At 65.5% G+C, this 16370-nt stretch overlaps 1 protein-coding gene across 3 annotated transcripts in view; it reads left to right on the top strand.

The window, feature by feature from the left end:
* Positions 1–12742, top strand: part of RNF220 (ring finger protein 220) — a 165533-nt gene extending 152791 nt beyond the window's left edge. For all 3 annotated transcript variants that reach the window (XM_029046458.2, XM_029046459.2, XM_039914648.1), the window contains 8 exons: positions 198–330; positions 4944–5040; positions 5311–5397; positions 6080–6135; positions 6286–6364; positions 9477–9585; positions 9950–10024; positions 11227–12742. In XM_029046458.2, coding sequence (XP_028902291.1) covers positions 198–330; positions 4944–5040; positions 5311–5397; positions 6080–6135; positions 6286–6364; positions 9477–9585; positions 9950–10024; positions 11227–11298 — 708 coding nt within the window. In that variant the 3' untranslated portion in view covers positions 11299–12742. The remainder of the gene's footprint in view (positions 1–197; positions 331–4943; positions 5041–5310; positions 5398–6079; positions 6136–6285; positions 6365–9476; positions 9586–9949; positions 10025–11226) is intronic.
* Positions 12743–16370: the final 3628 nt, after the last annotated feature.

Here is a 16370-nt window from a genome sequence, read left to right as displayed (position 1 = left end):
TGCTCCTGCCTGCCTCTCTGCCTTTCTCAGCCTCTGCGTCCCCCTCCCGCCCCCGTCCTTCCTGCCTCTCGGCCCCCGGGGCCCGACCGGAGCGTTGGGGCGGGGCTGCCGCGGGGGAGCTCGGTTCCGGGGGCGAGGGGAGAGGTGCGGCCCCCGGGGCGGGCGTGACCCCCTCCGTCCCGTTTTGACGCCCGCAGAGGGAAGGCCCCTGCCTGACGGAGGACGACTCGGTGGACGTCGAGGGCGAGAACGGACCGCGCTTTGAGGAGTACGAGTGGTGCGGGCAGAAGAGGGTGCGGGCCTCCACCCTCCTGGAGGGCGGCTTTCGAGGTACGGGGGCGGGGAGCCGGGCCTCGGCCGGCAGGGGCCAGGCGTATGGGACTGACCATTGAGTTAGGACCTCATCTGACCCCCATTCCAAGCTCTGCTTTGGGCCGGTGTCATCATTAGCACCCGGTCCTCACCCTCTGCAGCCTCCAGTCTGCGTCGGGAGGTTTTGCTCTGCGTGTGTGTTGTGTGCAGGGGAGTCGGGGTGGGAGGGTTGTGTCTAGAGTCTCCCCGGGCCTGCAGACGCCAACAGGCGCGTGGGGCGTCTGAGCCACGGCAGGAGGAGAGGGTCCTTCCCAGCACTTTCCCCTTCCCTTCAGTCCCTGGGACCCCGCAACTTCCCAGTAGAGGCAGCCCCGAGGAGGCGGCATCCACCGGGGACATTTTCAGAGTGCCTGGGAGCGGGGAGAGCACTGTACTGAGCGTGTGGGAGAGTGCCAGGGAGGCAGTAGGCGGCATTCCCATTTTAGAGCAGCATAGACTGAGGCCGGGAAGCTCCCGGCCCGAGGGTCACCCGGGGGGGACATCCCTGGCTTCCGAGGAGGAGCGGGAGGGTCGGGGGCTCCGGCTCCGTCCCTGATACGGGGAACAGGTGGAGGCGGTGGTGGCCCTGGAGAGGGGAGGCTCGCCTGGCCCCCTCCACCCGCAGGGGCGCAGTGGAAGCAGCCCCTGCCTCGGGATTCGGGGCTACCGTCATTACTGGGCTGTCCCGAAGTGCCCCTCGAGTGCCAAGCACTGAGCTAAGCACCGTGGCGGGTGCAAGAGAATTAGATCAGACGCGGTCCTTGTCCCACGCAAGGCCCGCAGTCGAAGCAGGAGAAAGAACAGGGATCCCACCCCACTGTACGGCGAGGAGACCAAAAGCCAGAAGGGAAAAGTGATTTGCCCGAGGTCGCGCAGCAGGCCAGTGCTCTCTCTGCCCTTGGCCGTGCTCCCCTTCACCCTTTGCCCCAGAGACCCACCTACTCTAGTTCTGCTCCCCCTTCTCAGTCTGGGCCTGAAATACGGAGGGGAGATGCAAACTCGGCTGCATCTGTCTCCCTTTCCTGGTTTCCCGTCCCCGAGGTTGAGGTCGGAAGTCTGGACAGGACACTAGACTGATCCTTGCGAGCAAGGGAACGTGGCTACCAACTCTGTTACACTGTACTCTCCCAATCAGTGCAGTGTTCTGCACACAGTAACCACTCGATAAATACAATTGATGGACAGGACGGGGCCACTCCCCTACCCCCACCTCAGCCATCCCGGGACCTCCCTTCCCAGTCACAAGTCCTGGACTCCCCCGGCCCCGAATGCTGGTTTAACCGGGGTCGCGGCCGCCCGTCGGACGGCCTCGGTGCTTTCCTCCTGCGTTACCGGAGCCGATCTGAACGATCTGTGCCCGATGAGCTGCAGCGAATCCCCACCGAGCCCGCAAGCGGGGCTTAAGCACCAGCTCTCTCTCCCTCGGTGGCACTTAAACAGTACAAGCGTAGCACCGTTTGGGGCACGTTCTCCGCGTGCGTGCGTGCGGACACGTGTTCCAGAAGGGACGCGCGCACTCCCCCCAAGTGTTTTCCCCCGCCAGGTTTACCCCTTCAAAGGTTTCTGAGGGAAGTTCAAAGGCAGGCTGGCTTCCTTTGAGACGATTTGGTGTCGGCCTATCTGCGTCCGTGTGCGCGTCGCTTGAAAAGGGATGGGAGGCACTGAAGTGTGTTTGGAGGGGTGGTCTGTTCCTTTATCTGAAAAGAATCCCATCAGCCTCACCCTGAAAGAAGCCGCTTTCATCTCTTAAACGGCTTAGCGCAGCCACAAGCCGAGCGGACTCAAAGCGACATCTTGCCCGGGGATTCAGCGGGCGGGGGGCCGTGGCAAGCAGGGCGTCAGCCAGAGGATGTAGGTGCGGGCGGCCCGGAGCTCACACCCTCCCCGGGATGGTCCGGCCCACGTCCCCGCCCCGGTCTGAGGACCCGTCTGCCCTTTCTCCCCCTCTTCCTCCCCAGGCCGAGCGGACGGGGCTGAGTAGATTAGGTAGCCACGGGGCCGGGGCCACGTCTGCTCTGACGCTCCCCGACGGGGATTTGGGAGGGGTCGAGCTCCGGCCGTCCCCCGAGGGAGACCCGTCTGCCCACAGAGGTGGCCCGGCGTCCGGGGGCCGGTGTCAGGCCGTCATCGATCGGCCCCGCGCGAGGAGGAGGAGGAGGAGGGCCGCGGGCCCGGGCTTCCGAGCACGAGCAGCGGCAGCGTGCTTAATGTGATTGAAAGGCAGTTAAAATGGCGCTGACCTTTTCAGGAGGAATTAGATTGCCTGCCAAGACCGGTTAGAGGGAGTGATAACGTCGGCCGCGCGGACCTGCCCTGCCAACTTCAAAGCGCGGGAGCCGGAGGCGGGAAAGGCAGGCCACGGGCCGGGGCGGCGGTGGCGGCACGCGGGCTCTCTGGAGGGGCAGAGGTTGCTGCCCCCTGGGTGGATGGAGAAGGAGGAATTGGAGGGCAGCGAGCCGGGCGCCCGCAGGGGGCACGTCCCTCCGCCACCCCTACCGCCAACCTCCGTGTCTTCCCCCAACCCCGGGTGGGTAGGAAGAACGCCCAGGCCCGAGGGGTCTCCGAGAGGTGGCAGGTCAGGGGCAGGGCCCCGTGCCCCGCATCAGCTAGATGGGGGACAAAGCCCGCAGCAGTCAGTTGTATTTATTGAGCGCTTACTCACCTTGCCTGCCCCCGGTGAGCTTACGATCTAGAGGGAAGACAGCGGACACGGACCCACCTCTCACCTGAGGCTCACGGCCTAGGAGGGTGGGGGGACGGGCGGGGATCCCGGTTTCCAGATGAGGAAATAGGAGCCCAGAGAGGTTCAGGGGCGGGGCCCCCAGCCACCCGATGGCCAGAGGTGGACGGCGTCCCCGCTCACCGACCTTTCAGTTGGGAGATCACCGTGGCGTTCTCTCGGGATTTAGCAGGCGGGGTTGGCGAAGCGGGCCTCGGTGCTGGAGGGGGTTAAGGGGGAGAACGGAGAGGGGAGAGCTCTGCAGGTCCGTGTGGGACGGCTGGAGTCCGGGGGTCGCAGAAGGGGCAGGGATGGGGGGAAGGGAGGCCGCAGAGAGGGTAGGCCCCAGCCCCCCTCCCGCCCACCCGTCTCTCCTGCCTGCCAGAGTCCCGATAGCATTCCCGAATCCAGGAGTCGGGCCGGGGACAGGAGAGGGCGGCAGTCTCGAACGGCGCCCGTCTGCCCCTGTCTGACGTGACGCACGGCAGAGAGGCGCGTCGCCGAGGACTGTCCAGAGCGGCTAACCAGGCCTGACACACGCCAACTCCCTGCCTCCACACTGGATAATTGCATTGTCAACCGCTCGGCAAAGTGGCAGGTGACGCGGCCCCCGGCCGATTGATGGCTCCCGGGGCCGTCGGCCCCCCTCCCTTCCCCGCACGCCCCCCGCCCCCAATCGATAGTTTACATGAGCCGCCGGGACCGAGGCCCCTTCCCCTAATGCCAGCGGTGCCAGAGAGTTACCTGCCTGGGCGTTTCTCCCGGCCCCCCACTTGTCACCCCCCTCCAACCCGGAGGCTGCCGGTGAGGAGATCATTGGCGGCCCTTTTGGTGGTTTCAGATTCCCTGGTGAATTATCCCCCCCCCCAACCGTCCCCCATCGACCCCCGGCCCCGCCCAACTCGTAACTCCCGTTTGCCAGTCGATCCCCCGATCGATTGATTACATTAACACTGATTTTCTTTCTTCTAACCGGCCCGGGAAAAAATGAGTTTGGGGAGGAAGAGCCGGTGTTTTTTTATGGAATTTAGACCTTGTTATTTCAGCCCCGGCAACACCCCCTGGGGGTTGTGGAGATGAGGTGGGAGGGAAGGGACTGGACACTGACTCCTGCAGATGGGGCTGACTAGTGCTTGGCACGTAGTAAGCTCTTAGGAAATACCATTATTATTACTATTCTTTTCTCCTTTGGGTCCCCAGGACCCTGACACCCCGCCCCGTTACCCACTAGACGGTCGGTAATGTGAACGATGGCGTGGCATTTTCACTGACTCGGGGTCGGGATGCTCTCCCATGGAAGGTCATTTTGATCAACCCCCTGCCTCCAGGCAGCCCCACCCATCCACGGGGGCTGAGTCCCGGGCCTCCGGACTCGTTATGGCCCACCAAAGGACCGGGCGGGCCGAGAGAGGCTGCAGCTTCCGAGCTCATCTTGGGCAGGGCCGGCTGCTCTGTCTCACGACCACCTTGAGCTCATCATGCTTGTTTTAGAAAAACTAGTAATTGGGGTATTGGTTAAGCCCTCACCGTGTGCTAAGCACTCTACTAAGGGCTGAGGTAGATCCAAGCAAATCAGGTTGGACCCAGTCCCTATCCCATGTGAATCTCACAGTCTCGATCCCCATTTTACAGATGAGGTAACCGAGACACAGAGAAGTGAAGTGACTCGCTCAGGGTCACACAGCAGACAAGTGGTGGAGCAGGGATTGGAACCCAGGATCTGACTCCTAGGCGCTCGCTCCATCCGTCTGCTGTGCTAGCTAGGCCGTGCTGCTTCTGAAAGCGAGGGTGTCTCTGCCGGGGGTGGCCAGAGTCATGAGCCCCGCTCACCACCCCCATCTCTGGGGTCTGTGTGTCCGTCCCGTCCCTGCAGGCTCGGGGTTCATCATGTGCAGCGGCAAGGAGAACCCCGACAGCGACGCGGACCTGGATGTGGACGGGGACGACACGCTGGAGTACGGGAAGGCACAGTATCCTTTTGGAGGGGTTCGGCCCCGAGGGGCAGCCCGGCGGGGGGCAGGCGGACAGCCCACGGGGACCCTCTGGCTCTTCGGAGGCCCGGGGGCTACTCCCGGGCTCGGCTCTCGACCAGCCACCCCGGGGAGCTAAGGGCCATTCGGTCCTCTTCACAGACCAAAGTTCACCCGGCCCGGTGCCGCCCTTCTTCACAGGAGCGGATAAAGCGGCTCCCTCGCCGGCGGCCCCTGCCCCCGCGGGGTTTTCCTTAACCGCGGGCTCAGGTACACGGAAGCCGACATCATCCCGTGCACCGGGGAGGAGCCGGGAGAAGCCAAGGAGAGGGAGGCCCTCCGAGGGGCCGTCCTCAAGTGAGTCCCCGGCTCCGGCGAGGGGAGGGTCCTCCCTGGCGGTGGGGAGCCCTGTTGGAAAGGATCGTGGAGGCTGTGAGGCCGGCTCTTCTCCCTGGAAGAGAAGCCCCTCTCCCTAAGCCCCCGGGCAGTTCAGAAGGAGAATATGCTCCCGCTACCCACACCCCAGAATCCAGGGGTGTCTTCCCTTCAGGAGGGTGGGGTGAGGGGGAGGTGGCCCTCTGCTCTGTTCAGGTTTCTCTTCTCCTGGGCCTTGGAAGGAAAGGACTCGTAGCCCCTGCTGTGAGGGAGGGAAGCGGGCTGCTGCGCAGAACCAGGGTGGGCTCCTCCTTGAGACCCCCGGCACCAAAGGAGTCCAGCTTAGCTGAGGCAGCACCATCCCAGTGGGGGATGGGGGGCCAAGACGGCAGCTCTGCGCCCGTCGGCCGCGAAGGCTCCCGGAGCCCAGCCCGGGACAGAGGCGAAGGGGGCGGGGGCAGAGGGGGCTGCACCCACTCTCAGCCCCCTCCTCCGCCCTCCAGAAGTCCGGCGAGGCCAGGTGGGCGGGCGGGGCACCGGGTGGGCCCTTACCTCCACCTTGCCCGGCCCTTCAGCTCTCGGTGGGGGCAACAGTCGTGGGAAACTCTCCCCCTGAGCCCCCAGCCTCTGGAGTCTGACCAGCTGGCTTCTCTTCCTCTTTCAGCGGGGGCACCCCCAGTACCCGGATAACCCCGGAGTTCTCCAAGTGGACCAGCGACGGTGAGTGGAGCCCCCGAGGTGGAGCAGGTGGGCGAGAGGGGCGGAGGGGCGGCGAGGCCTCGGCTCCCCGGGGCCACCCCCGCAAGCCCCGGGAAGAGACAAGGGCGCCGGCGGTGACGGCTGCCTGTCTTTTCTGTCTGTCCTCGGCAGAGATGCCCTCGACGAGTAACGGGGAGAGCAGTAAGCAGGAGGCCATGCAGAAGACGTGTAAGAACAGCGACATTGAAAAGTGAGTACGAGGACGCCGGCGGCACGCCCCGGAGGCCTTACCCCTCGCCAGATGCCGGAGGGGAGACGGTGCTGACCGTCCCCGGGGGCGGGGAGCGTTCCCCCGAGCGAGAGAGGTCAGACGCAAGGTGTTCGCACCCTGGCTTGGCCCGTGTTTCCTGGCTTAGGTGGCCCGGGTTCTTTGGCTTCTGGGTTTCTCACTCCGTCTCCGCCTCGGTGTCTCCGATGAACGGATAACTGGGATCGGACGCCGGGCGCTCTCGGGAGAGGAGGGGCTCCTGTGGAGCCTGCTGCCGTTCCTCCTCCTCCTCCTCCACCGCCAACCGGAGCTGTGATATATGGTGACCCAGCCCGGCAAGCTAAATTGATTCATCTCCAGTTTCTGTTTCTTAATCTGGAGCTAAATTGGTTTCATTTTTCTTGTCCCGGGTGGTGCTCGCAGCCGGCTTTCGGCCGAATCGCCCGCCTCTGCCACTCCCAGCTTGCGCTCTGGCTTCGGGGTTCCGGGAGGTCGGGGGTGGGGCGGGCGGCCGATCTCCCCGCGCCGTCCCGGAAGGAGCCAGGGACCCAGTGCGGGTCCGGCCCGCCTCAGGGGGCCGGTGAGCGGCCGGGGCCCGGGCACTCCAGGGGAGCACGTTGGCGGGACCACCCGGAGAGGTTCGGGGGGCCGCGGCCGGACGCCATCCCTCCCCCGGCCTCCCCGCGCCGGCGCCCACGGGGCCGCCGCTGCCATTTTGAAATGGAGGCTCCCCGGGGTTAAGAGGCAGCATCTTAATTCAGAGTGCCAATGTTCAATTTTGCTTCCTGCCACCAAACTAGATTGCAGGCCAGCGAGGGAGTCTGGGTCCCTGGCCCGCTGGGTCACCTCCCATTTGTTTCCCTCAATTTTGTGTTGTCATAAATTCATTCCAGCCCGTTGTGGTTGATCAGTTTATCTCGGTCGGGGCAGGGAGCACTGCTAGCATGATATATGACATGAAACATTTTAGCCAGCCTCTCCATGAATCACTCCAGCTGTTTGGTGTCAGCATGAAAGCAAACAGGCCGGCCTCGCCGAGCGGGGCCCGCGATGAGCCCGGGACGGGGAGAGACATGACGTATGAATGTTTATTTAATAATTCTCTAATATTTCCAGCCGAGTGTGTGCCTTCGGAGAGGGGGGCGGGGCGGGGCCGGGGGAGGGCTAGCACTCTAATCTGGAGGGGCCGCTCATAAATCAGGGAGACAAGATCATTAATCAGGGACGGAGCCCCAACGGGGGCGGGGGCCGGAGAGGAGGGACGGGGCTCGGCGGCCGCGTCCTCGGAGGCCCCGGGCCGGGCGGGCTTTGAGATCTAAAGCGGATCTGGAGTTTCATCCCCCTCGCCTGGGGCCGCTGCCGCTCGCGGGCCTCGGTCCGGCGTGGCGGCGGATTTCCTCCTTCAAAACGGCGTGGCCCCCGTGGGCACGGGGACCCAGTGGGCTCGGACCGCCGGCCCGGTTCCCGCGGGAGCAGGGCGGTCGGGACCGGCCTCCGGGCTAGGACCGGGGTTGGGGGTCGGGCTGGGAGGGACCCGTAGCGAGAGGCCGTGGGAGGCCGGCCGGGAGTCCCCTCCCCATCTCTGCTCTGTGGTAGCGTTTCGATGCCCCACCTCGGGGAAGCTGGACCGGGGGATCCCCGCCCTCCCCCTACCGCAGCCGGTCATCCGTCTTCTCATTCTGGCCAATCCCAGAGGGGTCGGTCGGGGCGATCCGGCTCGGTCAGGACTGTTGACCTGTCTCTGCCCCTCAATCCTGGTCTGGCCCCCTTCTCTTCCTCTTCTCCCACCCCACTGCCACGCCTCCCCCCGTCCCGTGTCCCGGCCGGATGTAGCAGCCTTCCGAGGCCCCGGGTGCTGTCGAGCTTCCTTGGAGGGAGAAGTCGACGGGGCCGTCACAGTGGGAGATTCGGCCGGGCCCGCCGAGCCGGGGAGTCAGACGGGAGAGGACGCACGGAGGTGCACCGTGCTTAGCCGGCCGATCGAGGAGGGGTGAGGGGCCACGGGGAACGTGCCGCAGGGGCTCAGGGAGATGGATGGCCGTTTCTGGGAAGAGGTTGGAGTCGGTCCGGGGCAAGGGATGAACGGGGTAGAGGGAGGCCAGTGAGCCGAGGGGCTGGCTTCCAGCCCAAGCAAGTGGGGCTGAGGGGGCCAAACGTAGGTCCTCACATCTCAGTTCGATGAGGGGGCGAGGGGATCCCCATTTCCCAGCAGCCCGATTCGGGATAGAGCCTGGGTCCGGCCCCACGTATCGGGGCGGGGGTCCCGGGCTGCCCCCTAACAAGGGGCCGGTCCTTTGAGGGCCGGGTGGGCCGGGAGCGGGTCTCGTGCTTCTCTCGCTACTTTGCCAAGTGCTCGGCGAGGCGCCCTGCCCCCTGAGGGCACATACCCTTCCTGCTGTGGTAGGGCATCGCCCCAGGAGGCCCCCCAGAGCTCGCCGGGGCAGGGGTACCCCTGGCCTCTCCATCCAAATGGGTGGTCCGGCCGGCCCCAGGGTGACAGGCAGGAGTCGGTCAAGTCCGAGTGACCCGCACGTTGCTCCGAGCGCTTGCGGTCCAGTGCTCCGTGCCTTTTATCTTCAGGGGCGGGCCGGGGGCTGCCCATAGTCATCCCCGGCCCCGCGGGGTCGAAGGGGTCCTCGCTAGGACCCCAACTCCCAGTGCTCGGCCCCGGGGAAGCTGCTCTCAGATTTCCCCGCCCCTCCCTCCCAGGGTTCGGCTTGCCCTGATTTCCCCATCGCCACGCCGTCGGCCGGGCCGCGACTCCCTTCCCGGGGCCGGGCTCCGGCCCAGGACAAGCCGAGAGGCTCAGAACGGCCTCTGTCTCCTCACCGCCCCCGCCCGCCCCCCCCCCCCCCTTGGCTGTTAATAAATGTATATTTAACAATGTCTGGAGCGTATGAAGTGATAATAACTAAATCAATACGGGCCGCATTGATTGGCCGGATCCCTCCAGCGGGCCGCCCGGCTAGCGGCCTCCCGGCTCGCCCGCACCCCGATCTCCGGCCGCTCGGGCCGGGGAGCGTGTCGCGCGTGGTCGGGGCCGGCCGAAGCTCGGCACCGCCGCCTGAGCCGCCTCCCCTTTCGCCCCGGGCAGGATCACCGAGGACTCGGCCGTGACCACGCTGGAGGCCCTGAAGGCCCGCGTGCGGGAGTTGGAGAGGCAGCTGTCCCGTGGGGATCGTTACAAGTGCCTCATCTGCATGGTGCGTTGGGGGGCCCGGGGGGCCGCGCCGGACGGGGACCTCGGGACCGCTCCCTCGCTCCCCCGCCCGGAGCGGGATCGGCGGGGAGCCGGGGGGGAACCCGGGGGTGACGGGGCCCGGATCCCTCTGATCTCTGGCGGGAGTAAGCGTATTTATCCAGCGCTTACTATGGGTAGAGCTCTGTACTGAGCGCTTGGAATGCACAATCTGGCAACAGATAGAGACGATCCCCGCCCGCCAAGGGGCTCAGCTGTGCGGGGGAGGGGTGGCCGGGCCCCCAGGAGTCGAGGGAAGGGGCACCTCCCCCACCACGGGCCGGCCAGGCGTCTCCACAGCTGCCTCTCCCCCCCCTCCACAAACACAGGACTCGTACACGATGCCCCTGACGTCCATTCAGTGCTGGCACGTGCACTGCGAGGAATGCTGGCTGCGGACTCTGGTGAGGAGGCCGGGGAACCCGAGGGGGGGCGGGGCGGGGAGGGGGTGGGTGTCACCCCGGCTCCGGGGCTGCCTGGTCACGGGTGTCGACGGAGGAACCGCGCCGCTGCCGGGGGAGGCCCCGGGGTTGCCCAGGTCGTGCCCGGGCACGACAGGTGGGCCTGGCGCCGAGGGGCCTCGGTTCAGCGGGGGACGGGCGTCTCCCCGCACGCCGTCAGCCCCTTCCCGGGCAGGGTCCGCTCCCCGCCCGCCTCCGGCTCCCGGTTAGGTGGCCCCGGAGGCCGGGTCGCCCACGCCACGGTGCCCCAGCGCCCCGGGAGGGGAAGCGATTAATAAAAGCGGCCACACGTCCACGCCCCGGCCCCGCCCCCGCGGCCCGCACAAGCCCGGCCTCCCCGCCCCAGCCCCCGGCCCACTTGCCCCTTCGCAGATCTCCCGTCTGCAATGGCATGTTTCTAATGTAGCCATTAAAATGTAGCCCGAAGACAGCAATAAAAACCCTGGAAAGCCTCCGTGCTTTTGTGTCTTGATCAAAGTCAATGTGTGTAATCTCATTAAGGCCCCCCAGCCCCCGCCCTCTGCCAGTTTAACAGCTCGGCAGCTGGGCCGCACCAACCTGCATTGTTCTCATTAAGGTATCTCCCTTTCTGTCGGGCACAAAGGCGGCTCTTGTGTGTTTAACGAGGCGGGAGCGGTGGGGGGGCGCGTTTAATCATCGCCCGCTGCCGTTTCTCCCCGCGCCCCGGGGCAGCCCTACCCCGCCACCCCGCACACACATGGAAAGATTCGCCAGAGAGCCGGGCGAGGCCGCCGGTCCAGTAAACGGTGGGCGGGGGGACGGGCCGGGTCGCCCCCGGCTGCGCGGGCACCCGCCGCCGGGCACGCCCGGCCGCCGTCTGATTCGGGGAGCCGTTGGGGGCCCGAGGCCGATCTCCGGAGGACCCCCCGGGGGAGGAGACGGAGAACGGCCCAGGGGTCCCCGGCTCCGGACTCGGCGGCCGGAGAGCCGGCCGTCCCCGGGGGTTGGAGAGGGGGCGGTGAGCCGGGGCCGGGGGCCCGTCGAGCCGGCGGTGTCCTTCGGGGTGGGGAAAGACGAGATCTCCAGCCGTCTCGGTTCCGGGCGGGTTCCCGAGCCCGGCGGGGCGGCCGCCGCCGCGGAGATCCCCCTGACCGGCTCCGTCTGTGTCCCCGTGCCGCCCGCAGGGTGCCAAGAAGCTGTGCCCGCAGTGCAATACCATCACGTCTCCCGGAGACCTGCGACGCATCTACTTGTGAAAGAGGACCCCGGCTCTGGGACCCTTCCGCCCTGCGCGTCGCCCCCGGCCCCGGGGGAGCCGGACCCCGGCCTCGGCGGAGACGCGTGGAAACCCCCGCGCGCACACGCAGACACGCACGCACGCACGCACACACACACACGGACAGTGGGGCCGAACCGGAGGGCGAGGAGCAGCGAGCGCACACACCCACCGCCCCCTCCCCGCCCCCCGACCCCGCTCCCCCTCGCCCGCCGGGCGTCCGAGGCCCCGGGCCGCCGCCGGGGACCGGGTCCTCCGGGGGTCCCTCGGGATCCCCTTTCGGTTGCGTTCGTTTCCGGTTTTGTCGATGCGCGTTTGGGTTGCGTTCTGTGGTGTTCTCGCGGCGAGGCGTCGGAGGCGGACCAGGCCGGACCCGGAGGCCGAAGCCTGACGGAAGCACATGTCGGATAGAGACTGTATGTTTACAGTGTTGTGTGGGAAAGGCAGCCGCCCTGCCAGCACACGCCCCGCCCCGCCCCGTCGGGCGGGGTATTATTATTATTATTTTATTATTATTATTATTATTTGGTTTCTTCGTTGGTTTCTCTCCCCCCCGCCCCCGTTGGTTTGTTGTTTTTTTTTTTTTTTTTTTTGTCGTCGTCGTCGTTTTAAGGAAAAGATGGCGCGGAGAACATTAAACCCATATTTTTCTCGGTTCTGCAAAAGTTTTGGCATTAAAGTCATTAGTTTAAGAACAAAGTCTATATATACATATATATAATATAAATGGTTTAATGTTCTGTGGTGTATATTTCTTCATTCAGATATGAAGTTAACAGCTCTTAGTAATGGCTGTAGTCTCGCCCATAACTTAAGGCTTATGGGGATTAGGGAGATGGGGTTTTTGTCATTAGTCGTAGCTAATGGGGCTATTTATAACGAGCTCTCCCCCCCCCCCACGCGCGCCGCCGGCAGCGAGCGGACGGAGCCGGCGGCTGCCCCGGTTTGGCGTCAGAGATGGTGGAGGGGGGTCCCCCGGTTCCCTTTGGGGACCCGCCCGCTCCTGGCCCGTCCCTTCCTGCCCGGGGCCGGGAGGCGGGCCCGGTGACCGGCTGCCGCGCCGCCCCGACGTCCCCTCGGGGCGGGCCCGGCCCCCTCCCTCGCCAACCGGCCCCGAGGGCGGCGTCAGACGGGGATCCGGCCGCCGAACCCGCGTCCCGCCCCGGGAGGGACGGCGGGGACCCCCGCGAGACGAGGCCCGGGGCCCGCGAGCCGGCCGGGGGACGCCGGGGGAGCCGGGCTCGTCGCCCACCGGCCACCGGAGACGAGGAGGCTGCCCCGAGCCGGTCCGCCGGGCCCCCGCCCCACCCGCCGCACAGGGGACGGCCATGGTGTGATTCTGTGTCTGTAGATTCTATACCGAGGTACTTGTCATTCCCGTTTGTAAACTACATTTGACATGGATTAAACGAGTGTAAACTGCGGCTCTGTGTCGTGGCCTCTCCTTCTGGCCCGTCCGCCCCGGGGCCGGGCCACGCACCCGGGCGCTCGGGGCCGCGCCACCCCACCCTCCCCGCCCGCCGGAGCCGTGGCGGGCCGCGACTCCCTCCCGAGGCCTGACCTCCGTCCCTCCCGCCGGACTCTCGGCCCAGCTGGGCGGGGAGGACGGCTGATGGAGCGGGAAGAGGGTGTCGAGCGCTTCCCGTGCGCGGGTCGCTGTGCCGAGCGCTCGGAGGGTACGGCGGAACAGTTGGTAGACACGTTCCCTGCCCACCGTCTTCCCGTGCGGGGGATTCTTGGGACTCTTGTCACCGACGTCGGCCCCCGGTTGATGCCGGGGGTGGGGTGAACGTGGCCGGGGACTCCCCGAATCCCCCCGGGACCCGCAGGCCCCACCCAACCCTCCTCTGGGCCACCCCGGCCAAAGGGAGAGGCCCCGGCCGCCGCCGCCCGCCCCGACCGCCGCCGTCGTCGCTCTGCTCGCCGGCCTCCGGAGACCCGGGCGCCGGCCCCGGCTCCCCCTCTCCACGGCCCCCCGGGCCGGGAGGGGGAAATGTGATTACCATTGAGCTGTGTGTGCAGTCCGGGCTGCCCTCTGCCCCCAGCGAACCGGGAGAGGAGCGCGGGTCAGAGGGCGAAGGCCCCGGGGGGTCACCGGAGCCCCCACAGATCCGTACCCGTCGCATTAGAGGCGGCCCGGGGGGGCGTCGGGTTCCCGGGCCCTGACCGAGGCGACGGGGAAGGGGGCGGCGAGACCCCCGTCGTGCCCGATCCTACCCCGGCTCAGCCTTCCCCGGGAGAGGTTCGGGGGGTTCTCCCCTCGGACGATGGGGGCCGGATGAGGGGAAGCCCCCTGCCCTCTGCGGGTAGGCCCTCCCCTAAACCAGTACGAATTTGGGGGGGGCCTCTGGGGGCCCCTCGCCCCTGGAGAGGAGGGCAGGGAGGTGGGGGCGGCCGCTGGGAAGACCCGATGGGGCAGGCGGGTGCCCCCCGTGACGGACGGGACGAGGAAGAGAGACGGGGAGCGGGGCAGCGCGCGGTTGTCCAAGCGGCGCGGCTCAATGGAGAGAGCCCGGGCTCGGGAGTCGGAGGTCACGGGTTCTAATCCCCGCTCCGCCACCTGTCAGCTGGGTGACTTCGGGCAAGTCACTTCTCTGGGCCTCAGTGACCTCTTCGGGAGAAGGGATTAAGTCCGTGAGCCCCAGGTGGGACCGCCCGATCACCTTCTATCCCACCCCGGCGCTTGGAGCGGTGCTTTGCACGTAGTAAGCGCTTAACAAATGCCATCGTTATTATTCCGTGGCCGGCGGGGGTCCTGGCTAGGACTTGAGTCGTCCTCTTCCCTCCGCGGGCAGAGCCGTAGCCGTGCGGGCCCGGCCCTGACCCTAACTGGTGTCTGTGGGGCCCGGAGCGGGCGGAAGGGGCCGTACCCTTCCAGGGGCGTATCCTTGGGGGCGACCACCCCCCCGGAGGCCGCGGCCCCGCCCGAGGGGGTCCTGGGGGGGCTCCTGCCCAGTCTGGACCCGCCTGTGGGGTCACCGGGGGGACCCCCCCACCCCTTGGGCAGGACAAGTCACCCGGCTGCTCCCTCTCCTTCCCGCCCTTTCCCTCTCTCCGACCCTGCTATCCCACGGTTCTGATCCCGGCTCCGCCGCTTGTCTGCTGTGTGACCCTGGGTAAGTCTCTTCACTTCTCTGGGCCTCAGTTCCCTCGTCTGTTAAATGGGGATTAAGACCGTGAGCCCCCGGGCGGACAGGGCCTGGGGGCGGGGGCTGCGTCCGACACAGGGCCCGTGTCCGACCCGATTGATCTGTACCTTTCCCGGGGCTTCCAACGGTGCCTGGCACATAGGAGGTGCTTATCAAATATTATTTATTACGGCCGTCTGACCCCTTTTCTATTCATGCCCCACAGGAGCCTGGACGGGCAAGTTCTCCAGTGCCATCTGCCCCTCCCCTGGGGAGCAGGGGGTCCTGGGCAGGGGTATCGGAGCTCTGGGCAGGCGGGCGTGAGTCTGTGGAAGTTGAAAGTGTGAAAGTTGGCAAGCCATTAACTCCTTCCCAGCCGGGCGGGGACGGGCCGGCGCGGCCCCCGTCCCCGGCTGGATCACTAATATTTTATTTAAAATATCTTTAAAAAGTGGGAGAAGATGATGTATCGAACGTATTGAAAAAATGCTAATGTGTAATAGTTAGTGTCAGGGGGCCCATTTATCAACCGGGCGGGATTGCTGGGAATCCATATCTAATTAACAGTAATAAATGGAGGGGACTGGGTTACGCCAGCCTGTGAGTTTGTTATGGAAATCAGGGGATCCCATTAGGCAAAACACTTAATTAAACAAACCCCCGCGTGGACGGGGGCCCCCGGACAAAGCGCTCCGGTGACTTGTCTGGGGGCCGAGAGCGGCCAGTCCCTCCTCCCGCTCGATCAGGGAGGGCTTTCTGGAGGCGGCGGGGCTTGTTGGGGAAGGGGGCTTGGTGCCTGGAGAGGAGTCGCGGCTGGGTCCCTCCCTTTGCACCTTAGTTTCCTCTTCTGCAAAATGGGGGTTCGATACCTGTTCTCCCCTTAGAGCGCGAGGCCAAGGTGGGGTAGGGACCGTCCTACCCGATTACCTTCCACTTAACCCAGGTCTTAGCCCAGTGCTTGGCGCATCATAAGCGAAGCAGCCTGGCCTAGAGGAAAGAGCAGGGCCTGGGAGTCAGGGGACTTGGGTTCTAATTCTGGCGCTGCAACTCGTCTGCTGACTTCGGGCGACTCGCTTAACTTTCCTGAGCCTCAGTGCCCTCATCTGTAAAATGAGGATTAAGACCGGGAGCCCCGTGTGGCGGAGGAACTGTGTCCAACGTGATTATTTTGTATCTACCCAGCGTTCAGTACTGGGGCAGGCGCAGAGTGACCACTTAGAAGAGCGCTTAGTACAACGTTGGGCCCAGAGTTAACAGCTTAAATTCCATTTAAAAAGTAAACAATGCCACAACGAATGTAGAATGGCTTAGTGGAAGGAGCCCGGGGCCTGGGAGTCCCAGGACCTGGGTTCTAATCCCCACTCTGACACTTGCCTGCTGTGTGACCTTGGGCAAGTCACTTGGTGTCTCTATGTCTCGGTTTCCTCAACTGCACAACGGGGAGTCAATGCCTGTTCCCCCTCCTGCTCAGGCTGCGAGGCCCATATGGGGCAGGGACTAGGTCCAACCTTTTCGTTCTAATTAATGAAAATAATTAGAAACTAGAATTAAAAAAAAAACCCGCTTACCTCGCACGGTACCCCCAGCTCGTAGTTCAAGGCTTGGCATAGACTAAACGCTCAACAAATCCCACAGGGCCGATTACTAAACGCACGCCCGTCTACGGCAAAATGGGGCCCGGTGGCCTTTGCCCATCAGCCTTGGCCGCGATCTCCGGTCCGACCTGGGTGTGCGGCTCCTGGTGCATCGACAGCAGGAGGGGACTCAAGGTTAATTCCTTATCAATACGGCATTGTCAGCTCGTTAATCACGGCCAAGCCGGAGGTCAGGGGTAGGTAGCCTACCTGCCTGTGGGGCAGGGGGTGTGAGGACCGAGGCTGCCAACCCCCCCGTCAAGCCCGGCCTCCTCTCCCCCTCCCCTCCC

The sequence above is a fragment of the Ornithorhynchus anatinus genome, chromosome 18, assembly GCF_004115215.2.
Source record: "Ornithorhynchus anatinus isolate Pmale09 chromosome 18, mOrnAna1.pri.v4, whole genome shotgun sequence".
Taxonomy (NCBI): Eukaryota; Metazoa; Chordata; class Mammalia; order Monotremata; family Ornithorhynchidae; genus Ornithorhynchus; species Ornithorhynchus anatinus.
This window is presented reverse-complemented; position numbering and strand designations above follow the sequence as displayed.